Source organism: Lepisosteus oculatus, chromosome 13 (assembly GCF_040954835.1).
Source record: "Lepisosteus oculatus isolate fLepOcu1 chromosome 13, fLepOcu1.hap2, whole genome shotgun sequence".
Taxonomy (NCBI): Eukaryota; Metazoa; Chordata; class Actinopteri; order Semionotiformes; family Lepisosteidae; genus Lepisosteus; species Lepisosteus oculatus.
This window is the reverse complement of record NC_090708.1, coordinates 13,714,281-13,734,268: the sequence shown is the minus strand read 5'-3', so window position 1 is coordinate 13,734,268 and position 19,988 is coordinate 13,714,281. Positions and strand designations below refer to the sequence as shown.

Here is a 19,988-nt window from a genome sequence, read left to right as displayed (position 1 = left end):
CTTTAAGACAATTCAACATTTGCAAGATGCAAACATTTATGAATGTTTTAGCTTTATATGTAGAAAATGTCAGGGTCAATCTATGGTACACATGTCTTCTTAATGCAAGATGTCACATGAAAGAATTAAGCACTGGGATGATATTGGAATGGAGGTTCTTTGTGCGAGATTGGCCCTGTTGTTCCAGACTTCTGTCACAGCACATTAAACCTCATCGCACAAACAGCACTGGGTTTCGAGAATTACTAACATTATACTCCTATCACCCCCCACAGAAGACGATGACAAACTGGGAACTTAGTGAAAGAGCTTTCTGGCAGAACCAGACTAGAATAAAAGCAGCACAGAGAAGTAGTGTCTCTGTACAACATTCACAGCCTGATAGCATGGTCAGCATCAGCACAGTTCTGCTTCAGACGTTCTGCACGGTCCTGCGCTTTCAGTGATGCTCAAGCCAATACCATTGAAGCAGACCATGACGCTGGATGTAATGAATGCTTTAGCAAAACATGAGGGATCAATCCTTGATATTCTTTTTAATATCTCTTCCATATTACTTGACTAATTAAAATACTTTTATTTAGTCCATACGGGAGCACCCTATCAGTCATCTATCAAAAACAAAGATCACAAACTTTGGTTCAGGGTCCTTTTCTTGATAACATGCTGTCAGAAAATGAAATAAGGAAGAACATTATTGGATGAGACTCCCCCTGCTTTAAAAAGAAAATAGAATTAAAAAACACACAAACATTTAGCTTGAAGAACTGGTTGAAATGATGAAAGAACCCCAGCATATGATGGCCTATCCACAAATCAAAACACAGAAAAACAAAATCTAAAAAGAAAGGTATTAAAAACAGGGAATGTCTGAGATTTTGGATTTGATATGACATATTACTGTATGTTAACAATTGCAGCTGCAGAAATCTGCTTCCAGGCTTTTAGTGATAATCTGGGAGCTCAAACCATTAACCTCTGCAAAACATTTTTCAGCTTTCTTTCAATGCAAAATCAATATAATCAGAACACCATAATCAAGAGCGTGTTGCATTTTATACTGGTTGTGTTCGTGCTTTTACATTGCTTTTCATTCCAGACGCACCATTCCATTCCATTACTGTGATAGACAGAAGCTGGAAAAGGCGTACAGTGTCACTTTGTGTGTGAAGATCTAGAAAAATAAAGAGGGTGAGGGCCAGAGCAGTCCAGAGACACTGTCCATCTGAAGGTAGGAGTGGGTGCCATGCTCACTTTCTGCAGGTGCAAGCTTCTTTCAAACTAGGAACTTGATTTTTGTTATGGTGTCAGGGACTGAGCCTCCTCTGTTATCTAGATTACGCGTCTAGATTAAATAGAATAAGAACATTTACATCTTTCACCTCCAGTCCACCATGTTCCCTTATGCCAGTCAACGTTGATACACAGTGAAGAGATAATGAACTTTCACATCAGTTTCAAAGTAAGGAAGATGCTGGCAAGACAATCTTAAGGCCATAAGGTGTCTTGCCAAAAGGGGGTCTTACTTTTCACATCAGGAATGGTCTTTTCAAGCACCTTTCCAAAACCTTTAACAAATGGCTTTTCATGTAGACTTTCCAAAAAGCACAGTCTCGATTTAAACTAAATCGGTTAGATCCACAATGAGATAAAATGTCCAGGTGACAAACAGAGTTACAACAGGAGAAAATTTGAACATCTCACTTTTTAGTAGTATACAGGGCTCCCAAAATGTATAGTGTAGCCAACACCAGCTACAACATTTTATTTTACTGGCTATGTTTTTTCTCAACACTCTCAAATTCTCGACAGCAAAAAATGAAACAAAAGCTTTTAAAAATGTCAGCAGGGTGCAGCTATGTTTTTATCGCAATTCTGGCCTCATCTGTAATTCAACTGTATCACAGCTGGAGCAACTGTAGGTTTTATACTCCTTGCTGAAAACCTAAATGGGATGTAGCCCATGTCTAAATTCCCCACAGTATCGGTGTTCTTTAACTTAATGTGCTTACATTGATGTTGTTCAAAACTCAAAGGCAGCACCGAGCTGCCATCATGCCCCCAGACAGGATCAGAATCTAAGTCCTTCTGCCCCGAACTGTAGCTCAGGTACGTTACTGGCGCAATTTCAGTAAAGCTGCTGCAGAAAGATGTACTGGGGCTCCGAGTAACCTGTCACCATCGGTCGGAGCAGCTGATCGGGAGGAACAGAGGAGCTGTCTGTGCCCGACAGCAGCATCTGCTGCTCTTCAGGGGCAATGGGCAGAGTCAGGGAAAGAGGTACGTCGGCAGGCTTGAGCTCCACCGTGTCCTGCAAGGAGGCTTTCTGCTGCACGTGTCCTTCCTCAAAGGTACTCGAGCTGGGGTCTAGGCCTCTGTCAACTACAGAAGGAAAATGAAGAGAGCAAAACACAATATGGTTTTCTCTACAGGTGTAGTTTCTACCTTTAATATTTTAAGATCGCTCTGAAACAGTACAATTAAATGTATTTGACATGACTAAGCTGTTATACATCATTTACAATGTATAACAGCTTAGTTATATTCTGATGCGTATATCAGAAAAACATCTATCCATTTTCTAACCTTTTCATCCAATATGGAGCCAGAGCATTACCCGGCAACCAGCAAGCACACATGGCACAACACACCCTGGACAGGAAGCCAGTCCATCGCAGGGAACACACGGACAAAAAGAGACACGCGCACACTCACACCAAGGCCAATTTTACCAGAAGCCAGTTGACCTACTAGTATGTTTTTGGACTGTGGGAAGAAGTTGAAGCACCTGGAGGAAATCCGTGCAAACACTGGGAGAAATGTACAAACAGGTCTGGTGCCCTGCGCTGTGAGGCAGCCACTCTAACCACTCAGCACTGTGCCACACTTTTATTACACATCCTATACTTAGAATATGATTAGTGAGCTGGATTTATTTAAGAAAAGTGCACCTCTATCGACAGTGGCTTTGACTTACCACTGTGTGCCTTTGCTTTGTGCTTTTTGAGATTTTTTACATCTGTGTAGGAGTTTCCACACAATTCACACACAAAGGGCTTTTCACCTGAAATAAAGAAAGGAAAAGGATACGTTTTGGAGACATAAGTCACGAAAACAAAAACTGTTCCAACACATGATTTACCCGCTTTGTGTTTTAAACAAGGTACTCAGATCGCACCATAGCTACCTGTATGGGACCTGCAGTGTTTATTGAGCTCCCCGGAAGAAATGAAACTTTTCCCACAAGTACGGCACATGTATGGTTTCTCCCCTACAAAATTAAACACAGAAAAATAACACTATTGCTGAAAGAAGAACAATTAAAGATGGACTTTTGTCATTAAAAAATAATTTGCCAAATATAACTCAGTGATTGGCTGAGATGATTTACCTTTTGCAATATGTGGAGTATAAAAGACAGCAAGGGAAACTCTCTCCTACCTGTGTGCTTCCTTGCATGGGTAATGAGAGAGCTGGAGACAGCGAAAGCCTTCCCACAGGTGTCACAGATATAAGGTTTTTCTCCCGTGTGTCGGCGCACGTGATAGGTCAGTGTGCTAGCCTGGGCAAAGCGCTGACCACACCTATCGCACACATATGGCTTCTCCCCGCTGTGCTTTCTGCGAGCAGACCAACATTACAAACATCACAAACCACAATGGAACAATCTAAAAAGAATAGCTGTGCTCTTTCTTACTGAAGCAAGAAATAAAACAAACAAATCTGCCTGACATGCAGACATATATCACATATAGAATGACCTCTATGGATACATTTAAGGACTGCTTAAAGACAAATTAAATAACTTATGAATAAGGGTGAGATAAGGGTCAAAATGCATCTGGCTTATACCTGCACTTTTTAGAAACATACAGGATTTTTGTTTTTGCCAAAAAAGCATTTCTGTCTAGAATAAAATCTTGATGAACACAAACATTCCAGTTTTGACTCTCAGGTTAGATCAGGGGTTTCAAACAATCTTCTGGACAGCATAATGTCCAGGCCCAGAGTTCAAGTTTTTAGAATAAAGGTTAGGAGAAAGACCAGAAAATACTGGGCCCTCCGCGAAATGGGTAAGAGTACCTGCCTTAGACCCTCAGCGCTGATAAAAGAAAAATGTTTACAACTATTACCCTTAATAACTTGAACTATTATCCTTAAGGACCCCAAAAAGCCCCCTGTTGAGAGGCTCACCTGGCATGTATTTTGAGGTTGCTGGATGTAGCGAACTGTAGGCCACAGATGTCACACTTGTATGGTTTCTCTTCGCCATGGTGCATGCGACTGTGAAAGACCAGCTGACACTTCTGAGCAAAACCCTTTTCACACAGATCACACTGGTAAGGCTTCTCCCCTACAAAAACCACATTTCGCAATCGGACTGTTATAGACGCAACTCTGCATTCTCCTAAGGACCCCTGTACCTACGCAAATCAACAAACTGGGAAAAAATTAATACCGCAAGCGATAAGAAGGTAATTGCAGGCTTCAGAGAATATCGCAGGCCTTGGAGAAGGCCTACCAAAACCCTCCTCTAAAAACCAACCTATACCAAAATACAAGCAAGAAAATCTATAAGACTTCCATGCGTGACCTGGAACTGGTATCTGAGCTACGGGGTCTGTTATTAATTGCGCCAATGTTACACAAACCAATTACTGGATATAATTTCATTTAATCTTTAAATGGACGCCCACGTTGCAAGGTAAGGAGAGACTTATCCATTACCCTCATAAGTGTGCACTAACAGGTTGTGCCTGATTTATTCTACCGAGGTCTGGGCAGGCTGCAGCTCAGGAGGAAGGTGCAGTGGCGCCATACCTGTGTGTGTGCGGACGTGCGTCTTCAATTGGTTGCACTGCGTGAAGGCTTTGCCACACAGTTGACATACATAGGGCTTTACGCCCTTGTGAATCCGCATGTGTCTCCGCAGGCTGCTGGCTTCCGAGAACACCTTCCCACAGGTGCTGCAGGCCGGCTTCGTTTTCAGCTGCTTGTCGGACAAGTCCTCCATCTCGGCGCCCTCGGGAATGTCACTGTTCTCCTCGCTGGCGGGGTCGGTGGCACAGTTTTCCTTCAGCGTGCAATGTTTCCGCGTTTTTCCCCGCTTTAAGGAAAGTTTGGGAGCAGCAGGACTTTGGTCCGCCGGGGTCCCATTGTCCACGGATAACAAGGATTCACCATCCGGGCCCTCCCGGCTCTGGATCCCCTGTCCAGCGGCATCAGCTGTCTTGTTACTGGCATCGCTGAAGGCTTCTCCCTGCTGGGGCTGCACCCCAGCCTTCTGCTGTCTCTTCTCCTTCTGATGGCTCTTTGGTTGGCTGTCGCCATCAGCCGAGTTTCTGGGCTTCCTGGCTTTCTTTCCCATCTTCTCGGGCCCCTGCGTGTGGACTTCAGTACTCTCGGCTGCCGAGAGGACAGAACCTGGGCTCTCCGGTGAGGAATCCATCAATGCATCATCCGCATCGGAAAACTCGTCACCGGTCAACGCCACGGAGTGCTCGCCGGTCTCGTGCTCGCCGGTCTCGTGCTCCCCAGCAGCGCTCAAGCTTTCAGTAAAAACAGGCTTGGCGTCTGATGTCAGGTAGCCCAGGGTCAAATCACACAGCGCAGCCAGTGCCTCCATTTTGAGGAAGGTGGCAGCCTTATGGACTTCTCTCACATTGCAGCTGCAGAAAGATCGACCGCGTTCAAGAAAAACAGCTGGCACAGAGAGGCTACCATCAGGTTTAAGAATATTAAAAAATGCAACTAAATGAGAGTTCTACACAAATTGACAACCGTAAGTACACTGATTGTATTCTACTAAGAGATACACGGTGATGCGCCTACTATACACAAGACATTTTCTGGTGTAATTTTCATGACATTTGATATAAATCAGCTACAAGTTCGGAGGAGGACTGGTGAGCCCGTAGTGCTTCTTTATTTAATAACATTTTTCACAGCTGCCTACCTTTCAAACTCAATGTCCCCAGTATACATGTACTTCAACAGCTTCTCAAACCACGCTGCGTCCACTGTCTCTGGGTCCAGAAGCATGACGCTGTTCCCAGCTGGATCCCCACACTGTGTGCTGAAGTATTCACTAAATGCTGCCAGTACATTCCTGTGAGCTTGGAACTGGGACTGGCCGATCACAACGGTGCAGTCACACAGGAACCCTGCCTCGCGCTGCTTGTTCAGCTGGTCTAGAAGATGCTTGCAGTGATGTAGGGGTTGCATGGTAAAGAAGCACCGATGTCACTCCATTAAACCTGGGGAGTATGCACAGTTATTCATGTCAAAATGCACTCTTGGGTTTCTATGGCTTTAGAAAACTGCAAGATACTTGGTTGGGAAATGTATTGCTGTTTTATCTTAGAAACATAAGCATAACCTACTAGTTTTTGACTATGCAGACATTTGTGTACATGCAGGCTTACCACAACACAACCAGTTCTTAATACCTCAACAGAATGGATAAAGCTTAAAATTCTCCTTTTAAACAAAATAGGTACAATTATATCTAAGATTATAAAGGTTCAGAGGAATGCCAGTCTCTTGAAAACGGGGCGCTCAGGGGAAAACCCTCTCAGCCGTGGAGAAAACATGCCGTCTCCGTGGGGCAGGATGAAATACACCAGGATGGAAGAGCTCTGAAGCAGCAAAGCTCAACTCCCAATCCCAGACACACACATACAATACATCGCAAAACAGTTTTGAGACCTAAACATTTGGTGTTACTAGAATAAAAAAAATCGGGCTTCGTTAGATCTGTTTTAAAAAAAACAAACAAAAACAAAACCAGTTACTGACGTTGAAAAAAAGGTCAATGCCAAACTCCAAACTTAGATATCAATGTATTTTTTCACATTTGTCATATCCACAAAAATGTTGGCATTTCAGTTTTGGATATCAAGAAATCATCTTTTGACATCGGCTACTAAAAAAAATAATAACAATGCATCCGAAATGAGTCAAAGACTTCCGTTAGACATTTCCTGATTCAAAGCAGAGTAGCACAACGTGCGAATGAAATGCACCGTCACGGCATGAAATGTGGAAACTTCGTGGGTACTTAAAAATCAAATATTCAGTCACACAACAGTGACACACAAACGCTGACATGGGCTCTACGGTTTATAGCCAGTCGATCACACTTCAGGGAGTGTAAATATTAATCCCGAAGTTAAGAGTACACGTTAAAGCAGCTGTAACAACCTCAGCTGCATAGGCAAAACACTACAGGCGAAGCTTGTGAATGCATTGTAAACCAACCCAGCGTGGAAATGTGAAGAATCAAAGACACGCAAAAATATTTTTACACTGCACTGACAATACACAAAGTGGTCTACATAAAGTTGTAGGAAAAGCCAAAAAACATTACGCTTTACATACAACATATGCAATAGCTAAAGTCACAGAAGATTCATTCAGTGTTATTTGCAATATTGTTTAAGCAATTTAAATGTAAACACAAGTTTTAAATTTGTCATTAGTACGAAATCCAGCTTTCACAGCAAATTGGATTGTAGAGCTACAAACAGTAATGTGGCTCATATGTAACAGAATCTCGCTTTCTACGTTTTCTGGCTTTAAGGAAAATGTTGAATAAGCAACTGTGTGCATGGTCCGCTCTCATAAAGCTCATAAGCTGCAGATCTGTCCTTTACATTAGTAGTCTCCCGGTCAGACTGCTTTTTCCACAACAAAGGGCTCTTATTGCGAAAAGACACGCCGGACACTGCCTATAAAAACAAAGTTGTAATACACTTATCGCCTCATCCATGCGCAACCAGGTCGTTATCACCGATGGAACTTATTTAAAGCTTAAACAATGAGATTCGCGTTGAAGATAATGCACACCGCTCTTTTAAACTAACCTGATAAAAGGTTTGGTCCATTTTTAATCTCTCATTCAGCCATTTTGCGAATACGTCAGACGCAAGGCCCTTAACCCTTTCGGTGACGATGTGGCGTCATTTCCGGCGAAGTGTGTCCTCCAAAAAAAGGCGCTATTGCGTGGACACGTGGATTCCCGGTAGGGTTTTCACAGGTCGTGGACAGAGACTGATGAACTCAGCGCTGTTTTACCCACTTTCTCTTGTGCCCCGAAGTGATTCTAACATTTATACTCTACATAGTGCTTAGTAATTTTCACCATGTCATTTAGTCATCTAGTGCATCTCATATGATTCACCCCACATAACTGAATTGAAAAAAAAATGACAAAAGAAAAGAACGCTTCACTACTGTCTGAACCTTTATTTCTTTACAGCATTCAAGTCCTGTGGGGGGAGGCAGGGAAGGGACATGGGCAGCTGTCTCACAAGCAGTACTTAGTTCACTACAGGTTTAATCCAGAACTGATCCAAAACACACAGCGATGGGTCCTCTCTCTCTCAGAGTTCGGTGAGCCAGTCACCACGGAGGAGGGGTTACGTGACTCAGGCTGCAGTAAGGCTTCAGGTAGTGCCTGGCCGCGTTCCAGAGCGAGTCGCTACAGGGGGCCCCCAGGTGGCTCTGAACGGTGGGCATCAGGGCAGTGTAGACGCCCAGGGGCAGCAGGAAGCCCAATCCCAGCAGGCCTGCAGACAGCGCCGCCGTCTTCAGCCTCACGCACCTTTGCCACAGCCTGCTGACACAGAAGCTGGACACACTCATACTAAACGCGACACACTATGCAACCCTGTCCTTCACGCGTAAACAGACTAGACTTATGTCAATGCAAATCCAGGTGCAGGAAAAAAAACACAATTCTGAAACCACAGACAGCAATGAAAAAAAATTAAGTAGGATTAATATGTTACTACATTGCTTTTCTCCTGTGAATGGCACCCAAGCAGACTTTGTTAGAGGTTCTGTGTCAGCCATGGGCTACAGAATTCACAAACAGCTTTTAAAGTGCTATTGCTTTGCACAGGGCAGATGGAGGTACAACAAAACTTTCCTGCCTCTCCCACACACAGAATAAGGGATAAAATTGGTCTCACCTTCGAAATGGGCCACTGACAATGCCAAAGTCATCTGCTTCTTCATCTATTTTGGCTTCCTATGGTAAAAAAAAAACTGAATATTTAATTCAGTCTTTGCAATCACACTTCATAAAGGATAGTAGTTGAAGTAGGTAGCTGCGTCAGCACGCGTAGGCTACAAAGGAACAAGAGAAGAAAAGAAACACAGCGTTTCGACTGTGGAGCCTGCTTCAGGTGTGAGGTGTGAAGAAGGCTCCACAGCCGAAATGTTGTCTCTCCTTTCAGGATGGAATAAACCTTTATGTGTTCCTCCAAAACAGCAAGTAGTAAGGCCTACTAAATGCTGCAGCTGCAACTCCAATGACAGCCACAAGATGGACCCAAAATTCAGTCAGAATATATTACACTGAAGGAGCCAGCAGCCATGTCACCCTGCAACTCACAACTGGCAGCCCGCTGAAGCTAAGCAGTGTGAGCCTGGTCAGGACCTGGATGGGAGACCTCCTGGGAAAACTAAGGTTGCTGCTGGAAGAGGCGTTAGTGGGGCCAGCAGGGGGCGCACACCCTGCGGTCCATGAATGCCCCAGGATAGTGACAGGGACACTATACTGTAAAACAAGCGCCGTCTTTCGGATGAGAAGTAAAACCGAGGTCCTGACTCTCTGTGGTCATTAAAAATCCCAGGGTGTTTCTCGAAAAGAGTAGGGGTGTAACCCCGGCGTCCTGGCCAAATTTCCCATGCCTCCTAATAACCCCCTCCATGAATCGGCTACATTACTTTGTTCTCCTCCCCCCCCTCCCACTCCGACAGCAGGTGGAGCGACATGCCGGTTGGACTATTTCTCGGTCGCAGTTAATGGCAACGTCAGCTCAAAGATTTGGTTCAAACCACCAAATGGAGACGGGCGGTCCGACAAGCGGACCCTGCTGATGCGGGACTAACGCTGGGATGAAGAAGATACTACACTGAAGGAGCCATGGTAGCTCAGTCGGCAAGGGCGTCCCAGGTTCAATCCCAGGCGATGTAACTTGCTCTAATTCCTTCCAGGCGGAAAGCAGGCTGTGTGGACCTGGGAGCCAAGTGAGTACCGGGGGTTAATCCTTCCAGGAGTAACAGGCTGGCCGGAGCGTGATGCTGATCACATCACCTCCAGTGTTGGATGGTTGAGAAAAATGGTGGCCCTTGCCCCCATTCCCCCATGGGCCTCTACAGCCTGAAAAGGGGACCTTACCTAAAAAACGTATATCACACTGATAATTCCTCACCTTTGTGCACTGTTCTAACTCGTAACCTAGCGAGGGTTCTGAAGCAACATTATCGTTGAACCCTCCCGAAGCAACGCTTTCAGCATTTCTGAAAAATAAGGAACAGAAAAAGGACCAAATTACTTAATTTAATCTCCAGTGTATCACGAGGCGTTCATTCAGACAGCACTCGTGATTTCCAGGCTCTCAATACTTCATTCGGTCACTCTTACTAAACCGTATTTCACTACATACGTTTCCTCTTCCAGGTGGGGAGCCACACTATCTGCACAGCACCGATGCTGTGCGAGTGCTGGTGTGGCACCTGCACTTTCTTTTCCTGCATGACTGTGCTTGCCTTTTAATTTCTCTCATAATTTTACCTTACTTGCTCGGAACCACAGATTTTCTTTCCTTTCGTGTCTGCGCTTAATGTAAAGTAACTCCGTCACTCTGGACAAGAGCATCTGCTCAGCAAATAATAATAATACTCCTGTCAGAATTCTGCTTAGGTGTTTTCTACCTAGTGTCAGGCACACCTGACGTTTGAGATCGCCACTGAATTCAGCACAAATGGCCAGTTGAGAACCAAAGAGAACCAAAGCAATATCTTTAATTGTCAAAGCTTTGAGAGTAATGCTGTTTCAAAATTCCTTAGGCTGTATGTTTCTACGTATTGACTAGTTCATTTTTCTAACAGGTTCATTTTCATTGTCCCTTTAAATTAATCAGCATATCTATAACATAAACATGCAGTTAATTTGTCAGTCATGTCATTGTGCATCTGTGTATTGTACTTAGTAACAAGGATATATCACTTATCAGAATAGTTATAGTGCAATAATATTTCGAAAATGTGAACATTTCAATTAATTTTCATATGGATCCATTTTTGGCCATTGATTCAGGTCCAGCATGCCTGTTTCTCAACTAAATCAAAACTGTCTAAAATATTTTTTGACATGATACTTTGCTGAGGGATACGGGCTTATTAAATGTAACAATAGAAACAGTGTTTATTGTATTATTTTTATGAAAATGAAAAGTTGTGCTGCAATGGCAGCTGGTGAATGTTGTCATTACACAAAGGCTCACTGTTGAAATCATATACATACAGAGCAGCTTCCTGTTGCATTTCAGCAAGCTGATTCTGTAAGTCCTTCACCTTGTCACGCAGATCCTGCAAAATAACAAAATAACCAGCAGCCAATCAAAATTCCACTGTCTGGTTTTAGTTCAAGCCTAAAAGTCACATGTATTCACTTACAGCGCATAACTTCATTAACTCCACATTAAGGTCAAGCAGACCTTTTGTAACTGCAGTTTTAAAAAAATGTCTGGCAAGTTTATGATTTCTTTTATTACATTCAAGGAAATGTGCTATGAAAGTTATTTCAAAGCATGAACATTAACTGTGTGTTTCTTTAATATATTCAACAAGCTTCTTGAAAATTGAGAACAAGGCTCCTAAAATACAAGACAGGCTACAAACAAAGGTCATTTGGCCCATCTCAATCATTTTATTGTTAGCAGCTTCACATTTGATGAGTTCTCTATTTTTTCAAAAGGATTACACGAGTAAGCTTCGACCACATGATGTAAGTTTGATCCATTCCCCCACAATTCTTTGTATAAAGAAACATTTCTTGTTTTCAGTCTTCAATGGCCTTGCTGTTGCTGCTAATCGTGAAGAGGCTCCCTTGAGAATTGACTTGCCAAGTATGCAGGCATTCTGAACAGCTGAATCAAGTCCTTCCTGTTCCAAGCTAAAAAGACTCAGTTCCTTTAGTCAAAGTATCATATTCCTTTATAGAGGAAAGTTCTCATGAGACATCGCTGTGCAAACTGCAAGAAGTGTAATGCTTGCTGGGTATTCACTTTCTTGAATTGCTCATGCTGAATATGTACCTGCACAACTGAAGAGTATTCACTCAGTGAATTCTTCAACTGCTCAATCACGAAATCTTTCTACAACAGAAGAAAAATGCAAAGTCAAATAACAGTACAGCATTCGGTTTAAACAATATACTGTAACAGGTGCTCTTGGTAAGAAACAAGAAAAATATTTGCCTGGAAAACAGCAGATATTCAGTCTGAATTAATTAAAAATCAGCAATTGCAATGATCTCAAATATATTTCCTCTTTTCCCCCAAAAAAAATTCTTATGCAAAACTAGAAAACGTCATGCTAACCTTGACCAGAAAAATGAGCTCAGAGTCTATCATCTCGTGCTGTCACTCCAGACTGCTTCCAGAAAGAAACCCAAGTCCCACAGACTGGGCCATAACCTGCCTGCTCTACAGCAGAGAGAGCGGCAGGAAGCACACCCCACTATTCGTCCACTTCTTCCAGTAGGTCTCCCCAGAGGCTGTTGTACCATATGAGACATCCTGACTGCTTGCTGGCTTGTAGTGGTGTCAGAGAAGGACACCCGTCCTCTAAACAGCACTGAGTCTCCTGTCTGAGGCTGAGTAACCCGTGATGTGTTACTCTAGCTGGTCCCCAGTGTGGAGTTGCAGCTGGGACACTAGAGACTTATAACCCCAGCCTGAGGGTTCCAATCCAAGGTGAGACAATACTGGTCTGCCCTTGAGCAAGGTACTTCAAGTTCCTTCAGTCAGATTACTCCATTTTGCCCTGCTGTATAAAAAGGAACTCTCTACGAAATCATGTAAATGAAAATTTGCATTTGATTTATCCAGTCAAATCATTGGGAAACTAACCATCTATGGTGTTGAAGCCGATATCCTGACTTCGTTCAAGACACAGCAGGATGAAGTCTTTGAATCATTTAGCAACCAAATGTCCTAGACAGACTGAATAGTTTCCTGTCATTTATAACCCTTTTTGTCGTTTCTTTAAAATGGGTCAAATCCCTTATTTTTAAAAGATGCCAGGGACAGAATGTCCTAGGAAAAAGAATGCACTACTTCCAACCCATCCTAACCCCCTCACGAGCAGGAGGCTGGCACAGCTCTGCAGCTCCCCCTGGCTGTGAAGAAATGAAGAACACTGGCAGTTTGGAGAGCCCTGTCTGCTACTGCAGCTCTGCCACAGTGCCCGTCAATAATGCTCAAATAAATGATAAATGCTACTTCAGAACCCATCCAAAAAACTACAATTCTTTGACATTTTATCCAAAGAATCTTGGGTGGTGTCAGAGACCCACCCAAGCAATCTACTGCAAATTGAACTTGGTAAAAATAGCACAAATAAAAACCCAAACAAAAATATTCCAGGGAGGTTTTTGACTCATTGGAAAATGTGAAATAAAAAATGTTTCCAAAAACATGGAAGACTGGTTCCTAAAGCCCACTTACCTTTCTCTCTGGGCAAAAAGCGAGGCTGAATTTAAATTTAAAAATCTTACTAATCGCCCTCATATGGCAACTCCCCAAAATTAATTTTTAATTAACTTAGGCACTCATTTTTTTAAACTCTCACTTAAGAGTTGAACAGAGTTCTAGAGGTGAAAGAAGAAAGCTTCAAGAGAAAACAATTTAGTAAAAAAAAATGGGGAGTCAAATTACATTTTAAATCTCAGAGGATCCATAATTCCTCAGGTGAATTTTTCTCACAAAATCTGACAAAGTAAGAAAATTCCTCTTTTTCAGTTGTGTAACAGCACGGAACAACCCATAACCAGAAATGTCAATTACAATAAATGAAATGCTGCAATAGATCTGTTGATTTATAGAGAATTGCTCTGCAGAATGAAAATAATTGGTTTGAATGAAAAAATACAATTCTAACGTATTAGAATTAAACTCGGACCTGAAACATTTGGGTCCAACTGCTTTTGAATGTTAGATACTGTTGCTGTAAATTTACCTTAAATGTTTCAGATTTAAGTAAAATGTTTTACAATTTTTCCTTTAAGAGGAAACACATTTAAAACATGCCCACATAAATAAACAATTTTATTTGCAAGTAAATATTTGTAAACCATACCCATATACTTAATAATAAAAAACAACATTTCATGAAAGCATCATTTTATTTACCTTTAAAACAATTTCATCTTTTTGGTTTAGAGCTAGCCTTTCTTCTTCTAGTTGGTTCTTAAAAAAACAAACAAACAAACAAACAAACAAACAAACAAACAAACAAACAAACAACAAGCTTTAAGGTTTCAAAGCAATGGTTACAAAATGTGACAACAATCAGAAAAAGCCCACTACTAATAGTTGTCATTGAAAGGACACAAAGCCTCTTAATATCAGACAGATGTTGATTAAATTTAAGTAATGCTACACAGCCACCCTAAGATACCACAAACCTGGTTTACATAATTACCATCATTACATGAATATTTAAGCTGTTGTCCTGTGGCATCTGGCTCTATTAAGTTAATTGTGGCTGTATAAATTAACCAGCTTTGAATCAGATAAAACGTTAAATGCTATTTTAATAATGATATTACAGTACATCCGGTGATACCTAGTAGCTTATATTTCATAACCTTTATTACATAACTAAAGTTAAGAGCAAGATAAAAAGAGGTAAATAAAATCCCTGTAGCAAATGTAATATAATAGGATCTAACATTCTGTGCATGTTGTTTCTGGACGGATGTAAAAGACACAGAAGACAACAGGCAGCAGACCCCAGTAACTGATTTATTAAGTTAAATCAGTGACATCAATAGTACCTCTAAAACCTTTAACATACTGCCAAGATGGATAATTTTCTTCTTATCCACTTCTCTTTCTGACAACATATTATCCATCTAGAATATAAACAAACATATATATATATATTTAGTTTCTTCTTTTTATGCATTAATACATAAAGAATACACAAACATACTGTAATACAAAAAAACCTTTCACATAAAGAATAGTATGCATACTTTATTCTCAGTAAAGTCTATAGAAACATTAACTGGTTTAGAAACATTAACTGTGAAGAGACCAAACTGTTTCAAAGCAACATTCCCACTAACTTCTGTATTTTTCTGTTTTTTTTTTACTAATGTTTGATAAAAAGTCAACAATAAGGTGTTCCAAAAGCCCACTACAGAAAAACAAACTCTCTGGGACTACTCACAGGTACACTGCATAATATGAATGCACAGGAAGAATCAATGAACATGATACATAACACTGGTAAATCTTGAAGTTGACTATTGATTTAATTTATACATACCTCATCAGTAACACAATCAATTTTGTCTTTCAGAATTTCATTTTCCCTTTCCTGTCATGGAGAAGAAAAATATACAGTTGTTGCAAATGAAAAAATAGATGTTCTGTCTTTCTCTTGCCACCTCTCACAAGGCCAATTGTGTAGTTTGTTTCCCCACTATAATAAATATAAAATCTTTGCCCCAAGGCAAGTCGTATATTGATGGCAGATCACAATCTAAATTCTGAAGGCTATTTTCTTCCTACCAATATTATTAAACAACACGTTAGAAGACACATTCAGAGACTGCTTGGAGAGTAAAAAACTAACGGGAATAAAGAACGTTAATTCAAGGGAGGTATCTCTGTGACTTACATCAACAGCAAACAACTGAATAAGAAGCACATACTTTGAATACTGTGTTTGAGTATGAATCATGATTCAGTTACCAGTTGTTTGACACTCATTTTTAACTTGGTATTTGTGATGCTTGATTCCGATAAGGCACTCCGCACTTCCTCTAGCTCAACTCCAAGTTCCTCAGCCTGAAGGATGGATTGTTTTATACTTCAGGTGTCATTTTCACATACACACAACACGAGACAAAGGAAAGACAAACAAATGCAGCACATTAAAAACACGACTCTTGGCAATATATGAACTGACAGTACAGGATCACTTTTATTTCTCGGTACCATTAACGTGTAAATGTTCCAAGATTTCCCCGTTTAAGAGCTGTTATCCTCTTTTCAGAAAACAAAAAATAATTTAAGAGAGCTTCATGTTTCATTTTATTTTTACTTTTTTTTTGGCAAGAGGCACTTTCTCTAGCTACACTGGCCTTCCTGCGGATTGACATCTGATGTCTGACTGAAAACGACAAAAAAAAAGGCATATTTCTTAATAGTTCTAGAATTACCAAGAAGCAAGTTTAAATAATAGTTTTACCTCTTGACTTGCTTCTTCAAGGCAGTGTTTTCACTGCGGAGCTGTGCATTAGTTTCCTCTGTCATTTCTATGGACTTTTGGATCTCTGCGTTCTCCTCAGCGAGCCGGTTTCTGGCATGCACCAGTTCGGCCATGTTGTAGCTCTTTGATGCCATGCTCCTTTTGGGACAGACATTAAAACAAAAAGATGCCAACTTTGAGATATTCAGAAAGTGTGGCTGAATAGAACAAAAAAACAACAACTAAACAGTAAGATTACAAGCAAATATTTTTTGCCAGACCACATCTGAAATGTATTAGACATTGCTTGGCATACAAAAGAATACCAATTAGAGACTTACAAATTAGACTCATTAACGACTTTCTCTTTTTCTTTTAAGTGATCGTAGTGACAATCGTTCTGTTTATCTACAGAAAAAAAGAGAAACACCATAAGTATGAGGACAGAATACCTTACAGTACAAAAGATTTTTGTCTGTATTTTTATGTTCCCATTGAATCAAATTACCTACAAACTACTAAACATTCTAGATGGGCTGAATGAGCATCTCTTATTTCTAACTTTTCTTATGTTCAATGATTTTTCATGGGTGATCGATCAGGCACAAAAAAGTCAAAGAGATAAAACTGTTTTGAGGCAAAGGCAAAACACTGTGAGCAGGTTATTAGATGGTAAATGAGCAATTTCAAATAACTACCATTTTCTAGCTGATAGATGCTTTCGATGGTCTCTAAAAACCTACAAAGGATGACAGAGAAAAGGCAGACGCAGTTAAGCAAAATGAAAACCTTTACCTCCCTGAATCTGATTTTATGTGCATATGGTGTACAAATGTCTCTTAGCACTTCATACTTAACTTATAGGTCACCAAATACAATTGGTTCTTTAACTAGCAGAACTAATGGAAAATTACCAGTGGATCTAGTGATAGTGATTCAATTCAATGATTTTCCAACGTTTCCATCCTTGGTATTACTCTAGCCATCGCAGATTAAACCTCAGTCGACTCTCAGGTACAGTATAAGCTCCAGCGCTGACTGTCATCTCCAAACAATAAGCAACTGACTGGCTACCAGAGGTTGCCTGACTTTACAATGGACTGAGCTTGTTATGTTACAGTACTGCTTCTAATCTCAAACGAAATTAATGAATCCAAGAAACCTCTTAAGAGCATCTTAAAAAGTGTTCCGTGAGGTAAGAGCACTTGAGATCTTTCACCATAGCTGTAAATCAATTTCCCTACGGGATTAATAAAGTATTATCTATCTATCTAAAGGCTACAGCAGCATGTGAATTTAGATGTACAGCTCCCGATGAACCCTGTCCCCCCCGTCACCTGCTCTCTTTGATGTGGTTCACATCATTCCCATTCGAATCTGTGTCCACAATCTCTTCCAGCAAACAAAGACGGTCACTGCCATCCTCCGTCACATCCTTCGGGGTCTCGAACGCTCCCAAAAGCAGGACTTGTCCTGGAAACCACACGGCATTGAAGGGCTGGCTGTTTTTCATAGGACATGTTTGCAAGAGAGAGACTGTGAATATCGAAAGGGTCTGTATTTAACATCTCTTCTGGGGGAAATCGGTACAAGGCTCCGGAGAAAAGACAGAAATCAAACAAACTTAAACTACAAAGAAGATGGAGTCGATTCTCGGCCAATTCCCCCCCCGATCATCTCTCAGTGTAAACTGTCCCTTTTTGATGTTACAAAATGTAAACAAAAAAAATAAGCAAAGAAAAAAGTGGGACACCCACCTTCCATAATTTCTTGTACACTGTGAACATGATATGTTTGCCATGCCATGGTTCTTTGGGCAAAAATATTGATAGCTTATAATTAATTATTGTGGAGTGATGTGCCTCATGTCCATTTAAATTTGATCCATCTTATTAAACAGCACCTCAGTAGTTTTGGGTGTGCATTCATTTCCCTTTTCTGAACCAAATGAAGACACATATTCAATACTTGCCACTGGGTTGTTGGATGGAGACCGGTGCCATAGTACAACCCTTTCTGTCATCAGAAAGATTTAGTTTTGAGAGGTCAGGGGGCAAGTTTTGACGGCAAAGATGCTCCCAGCTGCCCAGGTCCTCGGCTAGGTGCCGAAAAGGGCTCTCGGCATGACAGGCCTGCAGGTCCTGGACTGATTTTGCCGGTCCTCCATTCCCACAGAGCAAACCGATCCGGAGGCGACGCGTCTCAACCGGAAAAGAGAAACTTCGGCGGAACATCCAAAACACTTCTTGATGCCTTACGCTTGGACCGTGAACGACGCCCTGTCGGGTGCCAACCTGAAACAATTTCAGCTCACAACGGTTTTTAAAATTCTCACAACCATCGAAGAAACTGGATTTCTATGACATACCCCTTGTCTTTATGACGTTAAAATACGGCATTAATACTGTCTGTGACTGTAACGTCACAAGTAATAACAATGTCTCCCTACCCACATCCAAAAATAACTAATAACGGTGTTTCTTTGCCTGCTACAAACATAATACGTTTTTATCGTCGACCTACGCGCAGGGTACGACTGAGCCAGCATAAAGTTTTTAATACATCCCTCAAATTCCCAGATGCAAACAGAACTAAACGTCTTACCTCACAACGTATCTTACATTTTCGGGTTGTATTTGTCACTCGCAACTGCCGTAACGACTTTTGAAGTCCACCTTGTCGTGAACTTAAGTAATCGGTTTAATTAATTCCGCTGTGCTTCACTGCATCTAAAATGAAAAACATATATCAGAAAGGCCAGAACTATTCTATTAATAACCACATTCAAAGACTTGCCCATATGGATTTATGTTAGCTGTCACTTATTTACTTTAAAATACATTGAAGATGGGTTTTAGGTGTTTTTTTCTAACTTTCAATGATGGAACACAAGGCCAGGGACTTTACTTTTTTTTTTCTGCTTCGCAATGAATGTAACAGCGAAACAGCCTGACCAAAAAACAAATTCGCAGAACTCACACAATTCCCTAAAGTGGTAATAAAACATGAGCAGTCCTAAAACTGATCTGGTGCACTGTTAATCTAAACTGCCGGCGTACGTGTATGTTATTCAGCGATAACTAAGTCAGCGACCCTCGTATTTCTCGATTTCCCTGCCTTTCACTCCTTGAAAATCCCAATAATGATTAATGGGTTTCATTAGTGTTTCATAACTTGTTATTGGATTACTTTCTGTTTGATGTAGGATAAGAATATCAACCATGCAATCGGTCGCTGATATTTAATAGCTATCTACCACACAGCACACTACCCCTCCCTGTCTTCACACGTACAGGGATTGCAGGTTACGTGAGAGTTGAATACTGGGGGTTAGAGATGTGAATAAGGAGGAAGCTGAGAGGAGGCCAGTTTTTTTTCTGTAACAACCTTAAGATATGCCCGTGATGAGTTGTTTCCGCGCAACGCAATTTTCCTACATTTCCAAACTCGGGCATTAAGAGTCTGAAACATTTTTCGTTTATTCTTTTCTCTTTCTTATGGTTATTCCATTTAAGTATCCGACTCTACAGTTCTGAATGCATTTTAAGATTTGCGCAGTTTTGGGCTTGACAAAAAATCAGTAACTCACGTTTCTAGCTTTCCTCCTGTGAACTTCCTGTCGTCTCCACTCCATTGCATAGCATTCGCCAGCAGGTCTGCACGGCCATTAATAAAATAGTTATAAATAATGAGGCTTTCATATTACCAGG

General features: G+C 41.2%; 2 protein-coding genes across 6 annotated transcripts; both read right to left on the bottom strand.

The window, feature by feature from the left end:
* Nucleotides 1-1,686: 1,686 nt before the first annotated feature.
* On the bottom strand, nt 1,687-7,966 carry mynn (myoneurin). Of its 2 annotated transcripts, none has more exons than XM_015361333.2 (8): nt 7,866-7,966; nt 5,957-6,257; nt 4,822-5,669; nt 4,195-4,354; nt 3,442-3,620; nt 3,188-3,271; nt 2,978-3,064; nt 1,687-2,382 (listed from the first exon to the last, which is right to left on the bottom strand). In XM_015361333.2, exons 2-8 carry the CDS (start codon nt 6,223-6,225, stop codon nt 2,129-2,131), a joined length of 1,881 nt encoding a protein of 626 aa, XP_015216819.2. In that variant the 5' UTR covers nt 6,226-6,257; nt 7,866-7,966; the 3' UTR covers nt 1,687-2,128. The 2 variants fall into 2 exon arrangements, with proteins under 2 accessions (XP_015216819.2, XP_015216820.2); XM_015361334.2 differs by lacking the exon at nt 7,866-7,966 and adding an exon at nt 7,754-7,838.
* A 261-nt stretch (nt 7,967-8,227) lies between these two features.
* On the bottom strand, nt 8,228-19,972 carry LOC107079122 (myosin heavy chain, cardiac muscle isoform-like). Of its 4 annotated transcripts, none has more exons than XM_069197400.1 (15): nt 19,868-19,972; nt 18,251-19,007; nt 17,616-17,814; nt 16,977-17,017; nt 16,620-16,686; nt 16,279-16,437; nt 15,780-15,897; nt 15,352-15,402; nt 14,855-14,932; nt 14,208-14,264; nt 12,111-12,170; nt 11,318-11,382; nt 10,224-10,311; nt 8,976-9,034; nt 8,228-8,620 (listed from the first exon to the last, which is right to left on the bottom strand). In XM_069197400.1, the coding sequence occupies exons 2-15, from the start codon at nt 18,510-18,512 to the stop codon at nt 8,404-8,406; spliced, it is 1,521 nt and encodes a 506-aa protein (XP_069053501.1). In that variant the 5' UTR covers nt 18,513-19,007; nt 19,868-19,972; the 3' UTR covers nt 8,228-8,403. The 4 variants fall into 4 exon arrangements, with proteins under 4 accessions (XP_069053501.1, XP_069053502.1, XP_069053500.1 ...); XM_069197401.1 differs by having other exon boundaries at nt 8,228-8,617; XM_069197399.1 differs by having other exon boundaries at nt 8,228-8,632; nt 19,868-19,971.
* Between the last annotated feature and the right edge of the window lie 16 nt (nt 19,973-19,988).